Source organism: Carcharhinus amblyrhynchos, chromosome 5 (assembly GCF_965287045.1).
Source record: "Carcharhinus amblyrhynchos chromosome 5, sCarAmb.v2.hapA, whole genome shotgun sequence".
Lineage (NCBI taxonomy): Eukaryota > Metazoa > Chordata > Chondrichthyes > Carcharhiniformes > Carcharhinidae > Carcharhinus > Carcharhinus amblyrhynchos.
Window position 1 is genome coordinate 1,636,440 of NC_137328.1, and position 14,076 is coordinate 1,650,515.

A 14,076-nucleotide genomic window follows, 5' to 3' on the forward strand; every position below is an offset into this window, starting at 1 on the left:
AAATTTAGCATGCAGTGAAAAATGAACCTTGTAGCTCAGTAAATGTGTTCAAAAAAAAAATCACCTTGCTTTTCCCAACTAAATTTTTGCCAGGTACTGACCAAATGGACATAAACACCACTAACCAAGTGGACATAAACACCACTGCTACTTGTTAGAGTCAACCCCCAGGGCCATCCATTACCCATACCAATCTGTCAACCTTACAGCCACATTGTACTCCAGAAGCATTATTCTGTGAGTGCAACAGCCACAGAATAATCTGAATTAAAATAAATGTTTCCACTCTTTTAAAGAAACTTCATTTGGTCAAGATGATTCTTAAGGCATCAAGGGACTTGGGGGAAAAAGTGGGAATATGGCATTGAGATTGAGGATCAGCCATGATCATATTGACTGGTGGAGCAAGCTTGAAGGGCCGAATGGCCTGCTGTTACTTTCAATGTCTACGTCTATCTATCTCAGACCTAAAATCATGAACTTTTACAGCATTGTGATGTGGTTGATGGGTAAATCGAATTTTACGATAATCCATTGATCTGATCAATGATAACTCAGCTATTAATTCAAGTAAAGAGAGGGAGGAAAGAGAAAGAGATTACATTTGCAACACCTTTTACTCTAACATGGTGTTCATTATCTTTTCTCTCAAGAGAAACTGTGTGGGAGAGTTTCTAATTTTTACATTTTGCCATTCATTTCCTTTAAGCTTTTTATTCATCTCGTAGATCAAATGAGACAGAGACCCTGCTAATATTTCAGCTTTTGTAAATTACATGTCCAGACTGTATTGGAAAACAACACCCAAGAAGATAGGACTTCTTTTTTAACTCGCACACCCTTCACTGAGTCAGATTAGCAGCTTATAACATTTCGGAAATGTAAGCACGGCTCCTAAATAACAGCCCAGAGCTTCCTTGGCGTTTCTGCCTCTATGTTGCCAGGACTTCATTGGATTGTGGTTGAAACTTCATTTGTACATATAAAATTGAGGGAAAATGTTTTCCATTGCTTGAATATTGTGAATTCTTCATCAGTGCAGTGTTCATCTTACTCAACAGTCTTTGCAATGTGCTTTAGAAATGTAGTACACAGTGAAAAGAAAAATCATGTGATGACTCTGGAGTCAAATCTAAATAAGCTCCTTAAAGTATTCAATTATTTGGCCCTTTGTCGTTCTTTATGAACCATCCGTATCAATGCACAGACAAGCATTGTTACAGAATGGAACGTTTTTCTACAACATAGCTAGCAGCAATATCAAGTACTCCTAATTCAGGCTTTACACAGACCTGTATTGTTCCAATAACAGGCTTAACCCAAACTCAGAACAGCACACCTTACTGCACAAGTGTGACATTTCTATTTCCCACACCATTTACCCTTATAGCTGTTCTGAGGCTAATTAGTTCCAAATTATGGGAAGTTTCATACGGTGGATTCACATCCATAAGCAATTGAGCACAGACTGCCCAAAATCACTTCCCTTAGGGAGCTGCATGGCCAAGAGAAAAAAAACCTTAATTTAGTGCTAATTGGCCTCAGAACAGACTTAAGGATATATGGTGTGGGAAACAAAGGCGTACTAGTAAAGCATGGGTGCTTTCTGAGTATAGGTTAAAGTCTGGAAGCTCTGTAGGTGGGCTATGCTGAATTTAAACCTAGGTACTAGGAATAAAAGAAATCTTAAAAAAAAGTCTCATGAAACAGTTCTGTGAAATGCACACAACACATGGTGTTTCTAATTACTTTTTATGTGAACTAAGTATTCCCTTCCCCATACAGGTAAGTTTACTTTGTGGACAGTAGATTTAGTAATAATTTCAAAATATATTTACACTACCTGCTTCATAGCTTCATTCACATCTCTCAGGTAACTAACCAAGTTTTCTCTGTCACTGTATGGAGGAAAAACAGATTTGGTTGAAATATGAAAGAAAGGAAAATTCTCAATTTGTAAGTAATTATTTCAGAATAATAAGTAGTTTATAACACAAATATCCTAATCTTGAAAAATGTTCTACTATTAAAGCTATAGAACTTTGTGCTGTAAGTGAAACTATTGCAATTATTGTGGTCCATCATAAAGCTAAATTTGGTATGGTTTACAAAGGATAAGAATGCAATATATTTAAAAATCAGGCATTTTCACAATTACAAAATTACAGCTTGAATAATTTCATTTTTCAAAAATGTTAAACAGTTAAAATGCCTGAAACTCTTAAAACAATATAGACTTGAATGTGCAGCGTGCCTCATATAAAATGTAAGTTTGCTAAGAATGAATTTCTATTGTTATTTTTGTTACTTCCACAAATGTGACAACATTCCCTGAGCAGCAATGAGAAGAATGGTCAGTTTATATCAGCCAGGACTACTGTTTTCATCAAATAGTTCCATAAAGTCTTTACTACCCACAGAAACTATTAGAACAAGCAATGGGGCTTAGTTTAAAGGATGGTAGCTCCCTCAGTATTGCACTGGAGTATCAGCCCACAATATCTGCTCAAGTTCTGAATGAAGTGTGAATCAGGGAATGCCTGCCCCAAGGGTGAGATACAAACATCTCAGCCATGTTGGCACTCCTTTTCACTCTACATTTTAAAGTCAGGACACAGCATAATGTGCTGAACTAATTTTAAACCCAAGTGGATGACTGACTGATTACAAAAATTTCAATTGTGAATAATGTCGAATAATTTAACAGCACCCCAGCTCTGTGGAAATTATTGATCGATCTAAACAATAGTGAGAGAATTGTATATATCAGGTATACACATCTTCAGATGGTTAAGATCCATTTGCCAGGAGGCTTAATTTTTTCAATTTCTGTAAGGCTGTTTTTATCCTGTTCTATTACATCTATCCTGAGTCGAAGCAGTGTTGACACAACAGAAAGTGCATTTATGTCAGCTGAAATGTGTTGTGTTAATAGAGCTATTTTACCCCTTCAAAAGATTTAGGAATGTATTTCAATTAAAAAAGGGTGGATTACTATTTTAAATGACAAAAGACAATTCACAGTTGAAACCTATAACTGAGGCCACAAATATACAATGACACTAAAATAGCTCTTAATTATGATTTATTTCTTGTGAAGGAATAGAAATGCAAATGAATAATAAGTGCTCCTTTAAATAACAAAATCCAGTGTTCAACTTACATTTGACAAGAGAGCTGTCGCACCCGAAACAGCCACCCCTAAAACCGTAAGATCAGACCAAGCAGTCAGTAGCTTGGTTAAATCGCTGGGAATGGGGGCAGAGATCATGCAGGGGAGGACAGGGACTGACATAATGGGGACAATCTTCCCAAAAAAATTCTAAGTGTCACAAAAGTTTGAAAATTGAAGTGCCAAGGTAGCAGGCTGGCAGTGCCCACCCCTGCCCCCTGACACCCTTAGGTCTTCCATGGTCTCCAGACCCAACAGCGAGAACATCAAATCTGGTCCCTGTTGGTGGGGACCATTTGTGATCCTCGCCGTTGAGGACCTCCACCTCCGAGGTTGGAAAGCTAAGGAAGCCCTGACCGATAACACCTTGGGCTCACTAATAAGATTTAAATGATCTGGGTGGCATGGTGGCACAGTGGTTAGCACTGCTGCCTCGCAGTCCCAGGGACCCGGGTTTGATTCCTGGCTTGGGTCACTGTCTGTTTGGAGTCTGCAAGTTCTCCCTGTGTCTGCATGGGTTTCCTCCGAATGCTCTGGTTTCCTCCTGAAAAATATGGTTAGGTACATTGGCCATACTAAGTTCTCCCTAAGTGTACTGCAGCAGGCGACGGTGCAGAGGGACCTCGGGGTCCTTGTGCATGAGTCGCAAAAACCCAGCTTGCAGGTGCAGCAGGTGGTCAGGAAGGCGAATGGGATGCTGGCCTTCATAGCGAGGGGGATTGAATATAAAAGTAGGGAGGTCTTGCTGCAGCTGTATAGGGCATTGGTGAGGCCGCAGCTGGAGTACTGTGTGCAGTTTTGGGCGCCGTACTTACGCAAGGATATTTTGGCCTTGGGGAGAGTGCAGAGGAGGTTTACTAGGCTGATACCAGAGTTGAGGGGGTTGAGCTATGAGGAGAGGCTGAATAAACTAGGCTTGTACTCGTTAGAGTTTAGAAGAATGAGGGGAGATCTCATTGAGACATATAAGATGATGAATGGGATGGATAGGATAGAGGTGGAGAGACTCTTCCTGCTCAGAAAGGACAGTAGGACTAGGGGGCACAGCCTCAAGATAATGGGGGGACGGTTTAGAACGGAGTTGAGGAGGAACTTCTTCACTCAAAGGGTGATGAATCTCTGGAATTCTCTGCCCGTTGAAGTGGTGGAGGCTACCTCGCTAAATATTTTTAAGACGCGGGTTGATGGGTTTTTGATAAGCGAGGGGATTAAGGGTTATGGGGAGAGGGCGGGAATGTGGAACTGAGCCACGACAGATCAGCCATGATCTTATTGAATGGCGGGGCAGGCTCGAAGGGCTAGATGGCCTACTCCTGCTCCTATTTCTTATGTTCTTATGTACCTGAACAGGTGTCAGAATGTGGCCTTATTAATGTAAGCCTAATGTGACACTAATTAATAAACTTTAAAAGTTGAAAATATTTAAATCAGTCTCACATCCTTCCCGAGCGCAAGGCTGATTATGTGGGCAAAAATTGCCTGAAAGGATCGTGAACAGCCCAATGCTGGGCATTATTCATATTTTTCACCTCCTGCTTATATTTCCCACACTGCTACATTACTTAACCCTATATGTGTGGGGACTGGGATGGCAATCCTGTTCCTTCGAGTCCCACGACAACTTAACACTTACTTTAGGGCTTGTCTGATTCTGTGGAGCTTATTGGACGAGCACAGTGTAGGCTCAGAGTTCCATTTAGGTTACAGGATTCCCAATTTCTGTATTATTAAAATGGTGCCTATTACCTGAAATAAGCAGGACACCAGTTATTGGGCCTTTTCAAAATGGAGCCAGACACATCATTCTTGTTAACATCAGCAATGCAACTGACTCCATTCAGAAGCTGTTTCCATCCCTGTTGATGCCAGGCAAAGGGATGGAAAACTGCCTCACTGTATTTTAACCAATGAAAGAACATTTTTACTGATGGAGTAAGGAGATGCATCAAAGCACCACTATAGCTAAATTATCGTCAATTGGTTCAATAAATAAGATTATCTTTAAAGTTTATATTTTTGTAAGTTTGTAGTTTCAGAAATCCCTTCAGAAGAGAGAATGATTGACCTTATAATTCTCAAAGGTAGATTCTACCATTTGTTTTTGAACTTTTCCCCAATTATTTTCTACTAAAAACCCTGAGTGCCTGAATTGATCCGAGTTTGTTTCAAGTGTGGCCCCAAAGCCCCATGCTCACTTTGCTGCCTTGCAGAGGGCATTTTCTGCATCTTGGATGCTCTCCTCAAGTTGACGCTTGTCCTGCTCCAGCTGGGCTAGGTTTTTGTTCAGCTGACGTAAAGATTGATCTTTTCTCCTTAGTTCCATGTTTGCTTCTGAGAGACTCTGAAACAGGCAAAATAACTTTGTTTTCATAACTTTAGTTCGTGCCAATGGCAAAAAATATAGCTGCTAACTTCAACTATTAACTAGTGCAGGAATCTACAGCTGCACATATCTATATGTAGAGATGGTAACTGCAATCTAGTTGGTAATTGCTCACATAGCAGAATTTATTTATAATTGGAGAGCCCATGGGATCATTGTTTTAATTTCACACATGGGAGAACATTCCTAGATAAAATGTAGGTCTTTAAAAGCCTCTCAAATGACAAGATGGCATCCTCATAATAGTAAGAAGCTTAAATATCTTGAACATTGAAATGCTTCTACATAATAAACAAAAGCAATTTAAAATATATACACACTTGGACACATTTCAACCGATATTTAGTAAGAAATGTCAAACCATGCATCCATGCCTTCCTGGACAAGGGCTTTATAAGCTGGGCGCATACCCCTAGTGCATAATCTGTACCTCAATTACTTGTCCAGTGATATTACCACTATGCCACCATCTCCCCTGACTACAATGAGCCCTCTCACTGTTCCTCAGTAGAAATTAATTACAATTCTGGTAACTTCAATTCAGGAATTAATACTCTGATCACTGAAATTTGAATTATTTAAATTTAATCTGTATGTTTACTAAAAGTAAATAAATGCCAGTTCACAAGTTCATGGTTTCTCAGGGCACCAAGGATTGGCATATGACCATAAAAGGCTTTATGAACATGAGAGAGAATGACTTGCGTTCCATTATGCTTTTCATGACCATCTCTCTCTCAAAGTGCTTTAATGACAATGAAGTATTTTTGAAGTGTAGTCACTACAGGAAATGTAAACAGATACATCACCAAGGGAAAATCAATGTTCATGCACAAACATTATCTTTGCATGCAATATATGATGATGGTATACTGTAAATTGTCCACAAAGTGAGTTATCTGTACAGCAAAGACTACCAGTGTACAGTACAGCAAGACAATGAGGTAATAGGTGACAAATATAGATTGATGGAACAGAACTTGGTCTTTATTACAGAGTAGATCATGAGGGGAACAACATCCCACACAATCCTATATTAAAGAGTATTTTTATTTTGGCACTAAAGAGCAAACTGTGCCAATGTGGCCACACATACCAGCTCACCATATCACTTTAATGATATAGTGGTCATTTTGTAAAAAAGGGAAATAAGATTTCCCTTGAGGGAGTATCGCACAGTAGGAGGACTAGAGTACTGTAGGGTTTGGTGCCTATATCAGCCACGTATCACAACAGGCTGTGGTTAGCACTGCTACCTCACAACTCTAGGAGCATTTGATTCCGGCCTTACGTCACTGTCTGTTTGGAGTTTGTGCTTTCTCCCCGTGTCTGGGTTTCCTCTGGGTGCTCCGGTTTCCTCCTCCAGTCCAAAAATGTCCAGGTTAGGTTGATTGGGCAGGTGAGAGGGCCTAGGTGAGTTACTCTGTCAGAGAGTCAGTGCAGACTCAATGGGCTGAATGGCCTCTTCTGCACCGTAGTGATTCTATTCTATGAGGAAGCTGTTAAAAAAAAATACTAGCCTAAGGTACCAGAGGGTTATCAATGCATATGAAACCTGCCCTTAAATTCAAATAGAAGAGCGAATAAAAGGGGAGAAACATTATGCTGTGGGGTCATTGGCAAGATTTCAGAGTCCATTATTAAAGATGAGAACGTGGAGTACTTGGAAGTGCATGATAAAGTAGGACTGAGTCAGCATGGTTTTGTCAAGGGGAGGTCATGTATGACAAATCCGTTAGAGTTCTTTGAGGAAGTAACAAGGAAATTTGCTAAAGGAGAGCCAGCAGACATGATTTATTTAGATTTTGACAAGGTGCCGCACAGGAGACTGTTAAATAAGTTAAGAGCCCACGGTGTTAGGGGAAGATCCTGGTATGGCTAGAGGATTGGTTGACTGGCAGAAGGCAGAGGAGATAAAGGGGTCTTTCTCAGGATGGCAGCTGGTGACTAGTGGTGTGCCTCAGGGGTCGGTGCTGGGACCACAACTTTTCACAATATACAATAACGATTTGGAAGAAGAAACTGAAGGCACTGTTGCTAAATTTGCAGATGATACAAAGGTATGTAGAAGGACAGGTAATATTGAGGAAGCAAGGGGACTGCAGAAGGACTTGGATAGGCTAGGAGGGTGGGCAAAGAAGTGGCAGATGGAATACAATGTGGAAAAGTGTGAGGTTATGCACTTTGGAAGGAGGAATGGAGGCATAGACTATTTTCTAAATAGGAAAATGCTTAGGAAATCAGAAAGGGACTTGGGAATCCTTGTTCAAGATTCTCTTAAGGTTAACTTGCAGGTTCAGTCGGCAGTTAGGAAGGCGAATGCAATGTTAGCATTCATGTCAAGAGGGCTAGAATACAAGAGCAGGGATGTACTTCTAAGGCTGTATAAGGCTCTGGTCAGACCCCATTTGGAGTGTTGTGAGCAATTTTGGGCCCCGTATCTCAGGAAGGATGTGCTGGCCTTGGAAAGGGTCCAGAGGAGGTTTACAAGAATGATCCCTGGAATGAAGAGCTTGTTGTATGAGGAATGGTTGAGGACTCTGGGTCTGTACTCATTGGAGTTTAGAAGAATAAGGGGGGCTCTTATTGAAAGTTACAGGATACTGCAGGCCTGGATAGAGTGGAAATGGAGGGGATGTTTCCATTAGTAGGGAAAACTAGAACCAGGGGGCACAATGTCAGGCTAAAGGGAAGAGATGAGGAGGAATTTCTTCAGCCAGGGAGTGGTGAATTTGTGGAACTTTTTGCCACAGAAGGCTGTGGAGGCTAAGTCATTGAGTGTTTTTAAAACAGAGATAGATAGATGCTTGATTAATAAGGGGATCATCATTAATATGGGGAAAAGACAGGAGAATGAGGATGAGAAAAATATCAACCATGATTGTATGGCGGAGCAGACCTGATGGGTCGAGTGGTCTAATTCTGCTCCTATGTCTTATGGTCTTATAGGGTGGATGGTATGGAGAGGATGTGGGAACAGAAATCAAACACTTTCAATTTGTACACCTGGATAGGGATTGTTAAATCCAAAAGAACATTTTTCAAACATTATGTCAACATGCCTTGTGATTGCAATGCAGAGAAAATGGTGTTTAGGTGCACGTATTTTGAAATTAAAGTAACTGCCTTCTGAAATAGTTGGTTAATTCAATGAAATGCATCCTAAAAATCACCATTTAATTCTTGGGCTATTCTGGCAACTTGATTTCTTCCACTGTCAGAGTGGGAAACACAATTTGGGGGATATTGCTGAAATTAGTCTCTTAGAGATATTCTTAGTATCATAGGCCGGAATTCTCAACTGATAAGGCCAGCGGGAGGGGCTGGAATATTCCAGATCTTAAATCTGTGTTTGCTTCACAAGCTTCTGTCACTTTACTATGATTTTAACAGAAGCAAATTTGCTGTTTGTTGTAAATAATTGTTTAATGCTGCCCCAATAATGAGTAAAATAGATAAACAGAACATTCACCTCTTTCCATTCTTATAATTCAATCACCGCCATCAAAAATAGAAAGAAGAGCATGCAGGAGAGCAGTTATGATTCTATTCCTGAATCAACCAAATTGTTCTTAAGTCAAAGCTTATATGTTTTGGCTTCTATCTAAACCATACAAACAAGGTAGGACTAGGGTGCTTGAAAAAATTACAAGCAAAAGCACTAAAGCTATAATATATTTTTAAAATGCCTACCATATGTGATCTAATTTCCATGAACCTATCAGATTCTCTTTTGTGTTACTTAGAGTGGATAAATTAGAATACAGCTCCAAGTGAAATCTCTATTAACTACACTGTAGCAACCGAAAAGGTTAATAGTGACCTCAAATCAGTAAGACTTCCAAACCTTGATACCCAATGTTTACTAATTCCTGAAGCCCTCAGTTTCCATATCAACTTTTGTTCCCTTGCTAGCACTACAATCCCATGGGAAACGCAACCCAAAATAACCACATTCACCAAATCACCCCCCAAAGAAACTGCAACAGGATTTCACTTAATGTCTACTTCAACACAAATTAGAATCAAAGTGACAATGAATTAACGAGTGAATGATATAATAACAAAATAACGAAAGGTAAATTACATTGTAAATAATCAATACAACAAAGAAACAAGTTATAGGATCAGAAGTACCAATGTTACCTCCTGTCCATATGTGGGACCATGTAGCTGTACAGTTTCACAAGATGCTGCTCATTATTCATGTAGGGGAGGACAGAAATTCTTGCAAAGGCTTTCACTGAATATTATCAGTATCAGCAAGGCATTTTATCAACCGTCTCTCCCTTGGACAAGATAGTCCTGATGGTATAGCTTTCCAGAAGTTCTTTCCAACCTACCAACCACAACATCCCAATTCATAGTTTAGCCACTTTGGGTCAAACACCTTGAGTTTTAGCATCACCAATCTATTCCCACTCCTCTGCAGGTTTTATACTTTTTTAGCCAGCACGCACAGTACCTTGAAAAGCTCCTGTCTCAGTTTTTGTCAAACAGAAAAATTGACTTCTTCATAGAATGATTTGCTTCACTGCACAAGATATCTGTGTGTTCCTCTTTCTGTTTGTCTGCTTTCTCTTCTCTTTGTGTCTGCATCTGTGTGCTGCTCACCTTCATCCTCCATCTCCTGTTTGTATCTCTTCTTTATGTCTGCCAAATACAAGGCTTCCTTCTTGTCTTCCTTTCTGTTGATATTCCTCCATGTCACGGATCACCAGATCACATGGACCAGTAATTCTTATTATCCAAAAAAATTACAACTGAACACTTTACATTGATGCAAATTTTATTCCATTGAGCTTTTAAAGAAATTACAAATGTGAGAGGCTGAATTGCCCCCTCCAGCTCCTGTTCCTACATTCCTTCCTACACAGCTTCTTGATCAAAGCTCATCACCACAGTCACACCAGGATAGAAGAAGTGTTGCAATAGCTAATATGAACAAATCTATTATTTCTGCTTTAGTAACCAAACTCACAGTTGCAGTTTCTTCAATGAAAGGCAAGATCACCCATTAAAAGTAGAAAAGAATCAAGAAGTGAAAAAGATTCATTGCAAAGTGGTAAATAATTAATTGTGCAATCAACACCTGTAGCTACACTTCAGCTTACTTATCCCATGCATGAGTTTCAAAAAGGTAAAGGTATACTTAGTCTGCTTTTCCCCCAACGGTAATTTCATTTATTTACATGTACAATACAGTAAGTCTTTTCTCCAAAGAAAGTAACTCTTGTATAACATAACATACAAATACAGTTAGCGAAGAGAGAGATATACAAGACATAATGAGGGACAGCTAAGGAACGCACCTTGATTTATTTATCTTTGTACATTTGCTTCAAAACATTCCTCTATTGTTCTTTAATTCAAATAATCTGCTATATTTGAATACTATTTTTGTCAATAATAAAGTATATGAGCTGGTAATATTCAAATGCTTCCTCAGAACAAACCTGTTCAGTTTGCCACATTTTCATTGTATTTAAAGCAGAGAACAAGGGGAGATTTTGCAAGGTACTCTACTGTTTGAAAATCATCTTTTACTCTGTTCAGAATTTTATCAGCTGGTATTGTTACCCAAATAATACTGTCCAAAAATGAGGAGGCTTGTCTCAATACTAATGCAATAATCATGGACCAGCTATAATGAGACTACAAATTAAAACACTAAAAAGTGATTAAATATTTGTGAATGAGTTAATCAGGCAACAAAAAAAAAATTTCATTAAAAATATTTTGCAGGAATTTTTGCAAGCTCTATCAAACCAGACTTCCCTTTTATCTTCACTAACTCTATTAGAAATGATGTCTGGAATTCTCTAGCCATTCATATCCCGCCGTCTCTACCAGCGAGGATGCAGAATTTGGCACTCAGCCAAATCTCTGTTCACTGCAGCGGGATCAGAGAATGCCACTGGTGTGGATGACTGGAGAATCCCACCCTATATTTCTTTTGTTGGTGAGTATATAACACACCTAAAACATTTTTGCCTGCACAGAATACTTTGGCATCAGTTTTCTATCACAATGTTGTCACTCCTTAAGTAAGTCCAATTGTTGCAATTATAAAGTCATAGTCATAGACTCAGATGTTTACAGCATGGAAACAGGCCCTTTGGCCCAACTTGTCCATGCTGCCCTTTTTTTTAAACCCCTAAGCCAGTCCCAATTGCCCGCATTTGGCCCAGATCCTTCTGTATCCATCTTACCCATGTAACTGTCTAAATGCTTTTTAAAAGATAAAATTGTACCCGCCTTTACTACTACCTCTGGCAGCTTGTTCCAGACACTCACCATCCTGTGTGTGAAAAAATTGCCCCTCTGGACCCTTATGTATCTCTCCCCTCTCACCTTAAACCAATGCCCTCTAGTTTTAGACTCCCCCACCTGTTAGATTTTGTTAAGTGTCCTTGTAGTTCCCATCAGTACTGTTTGTTGCCTGAATTTTATGCAAATTATTAAATCTTATGCAGCACAGCTTTCTGAGATACAGAATTCGATTTTTGCCTTTATCACCTAGTATCACGCATCACTGGAACGATGAGCAGACAGAAAAAAAAAGGTAACAAGAATCGCATGCCAGCTACAGACCTCCTTCCTGTTCCTTTAGTTAATTCCAATGGAAGGAAAATCAAACAAGTTATATTACCTGCACATGATGGCCCACGTCGGAATTTACTTCGACCTCTTCCAAGTGACAGCTAACACTTGGATGTAGAAAGAGAAAATGTTACTCTATGCAGTCAATTTATTTGCAGGTTGAAAAGGTGGCAGGCTGCAAAAGCAGAGCAAGCTCTCAGTGCGGAAATACTGCTGGAGCTGAAGCAACAGAGTCATTTCTTTATGTCACTTACGATTCCAGAAAGAATGCTGCAAACTGTGTTCATCAAGATGGAAAAGGAAACCATTCAAGGGCATAAAAACATTAACTGCTAAGTCAGAAAAATGTGCAGTTCAACATCACAGGGCGACATAAACTGTAATTTATCATGCTGCAACTCACTGCAAAATTGTTCAAAATGCTTCTTTAAATGTTTAAGACAATAGTAACAGACGCAGAGTTCTCAGCCTGCATCTACTGGGATCAAACTATAATCTTTCTTTATTACATCTAATATTTCCAGCACCTTCACTATTTTGTTTTTTATGTTACCAATGTCAATTTTGATTCAGACCTGACTCCAGACCTCATTACTGCCTTGGTTCAAACTCGGACATTGGAACGGAGTTCCACAGGGAAGATAAAAGATGACAGTATTCCACACATGTCCTTTCTCACATCGGGAAATGCCCTTTTAAGTCAGCAAATATTTCTGCTGCACATTTTTCAACGTTCTCCAAGATATTTGACATACAATGCAATTAGATAGCAAGTTACAATTGTTTTCAGGATACGTATTTGCTAAATATTTCAATATCCCCTTCAAAACTATTCCAATGTAATTTTTTGTGCTTTCAATTTCATTCCAAATGTATGGATAATTCTGATGGTGTCTGGTAGGAAAGAATGAGGGGGAAGAACAGTGAAGTGGGTGTGTTGCAATACAATAGGTATGTGTCAAGTGGGGACTTGGATACAAATATCAGGACACAAACTGAAGCAGCTGCAGAACTGGCTGCTGTTGTGGTCACACAATGGGCATGATGGCTTCTTCTACAGAAGGTATCTGGTAGTGCCAATCATTGCTCATGCATGCTCGTCATTGGTGTTGGAAGCCAAGGACTGGCTGGAATTCCTAATCAATGACTCAATCAGGAACAACAGTGATGTTCATTGCATCAATATGCCAAACGAACAGTTGCCAGAATTACCCATGGTCTAAGATTTCTCACAAATGACAGGAGATTTATTAGCTGAGTATTAAACCGTCTGTTTGCTATCAGTGTGCAGTGCTAAGGGATGCCAATTCGTAATTTTAAAGGGGAGGAACTTTTCAAGTCAATATTTTCTAATAATATTCTGCAATTAATATTTTTAATGTCTCTTTCTTCTTTCAAAGTTTGCCAACAGAATGAATAGCTCATGAAAACCAGAAGTCAACTCAATCAAAAATTCTAAATTGGGGCAAGGACAATTTTGATGGTATCAGGCAGGAACTTTCAAAAGTTAATTGGGGCGGTCTGTGGTAAGGCAAAGGGACGTCTGGTAAGTGAGAGGCTTTCAAAAGTGTGTTAACCAGGGTTCAGAATAAGCATGTTCCTTAGAGTGAAAGGCAAGGCTGGCAGGAGTAGGGAACCCTGGATGACCAGGGCCTTGATATCCCGAGTCAAGAAAGAGGCACATGACACGCACAGGCAGCTGGGATCAAATGAATCCCTTGAAGAGTATAGGGTGTATAGGAGTAGGTTTAAGAGAGAAATCAGGAGCGCAAAAAAAGGACACGAGATTGTTTTGGCACGTAAGGCAAAGGAGAATCCGAAGAGCTTCTAAAAATACATAAAGGGCAAAAAAGTAACAAGGGAGAGAGAAGAGCCTCTTAAGAATCAATAAGATCATCTATGTGCGGATCCACAAGGG

The 14,076-nt window shown here is 39.6% G+C and overlaps 1 protein-coding gene across 2 annotated transcripts in view; it reads right to left on the reverse strand.

Annotated features, from left to right (window-relative positions):
* The window catches only part of ccdc171 (coiled-coil domain containing 171), a 218,560-nt gene that overhangs the window by 55,035 nt on the left and 149,449 nt on the right, over positions 1 to 14,076 (reverse strand). For both annotated transcript variants that reach the window (XM_080188307.1, XM_080188306.1), the window contains exons 21-22: positions 5,368 to 5,513; positions 1,844 to 1,898 (exon numbers count right to left, since the gene is read on the reverse strand). In XM_080188307.1, coding sequence (XP_080044433.1) covers positions 1,844 to 1,898; positions 5,368 to 5,513 — 201 coding nt within the window. The remainder of the gene's footprint in view (positions 1 to 1,843; positions 1,899 to 5,367; positions 5,514 to 14,076) is intronic.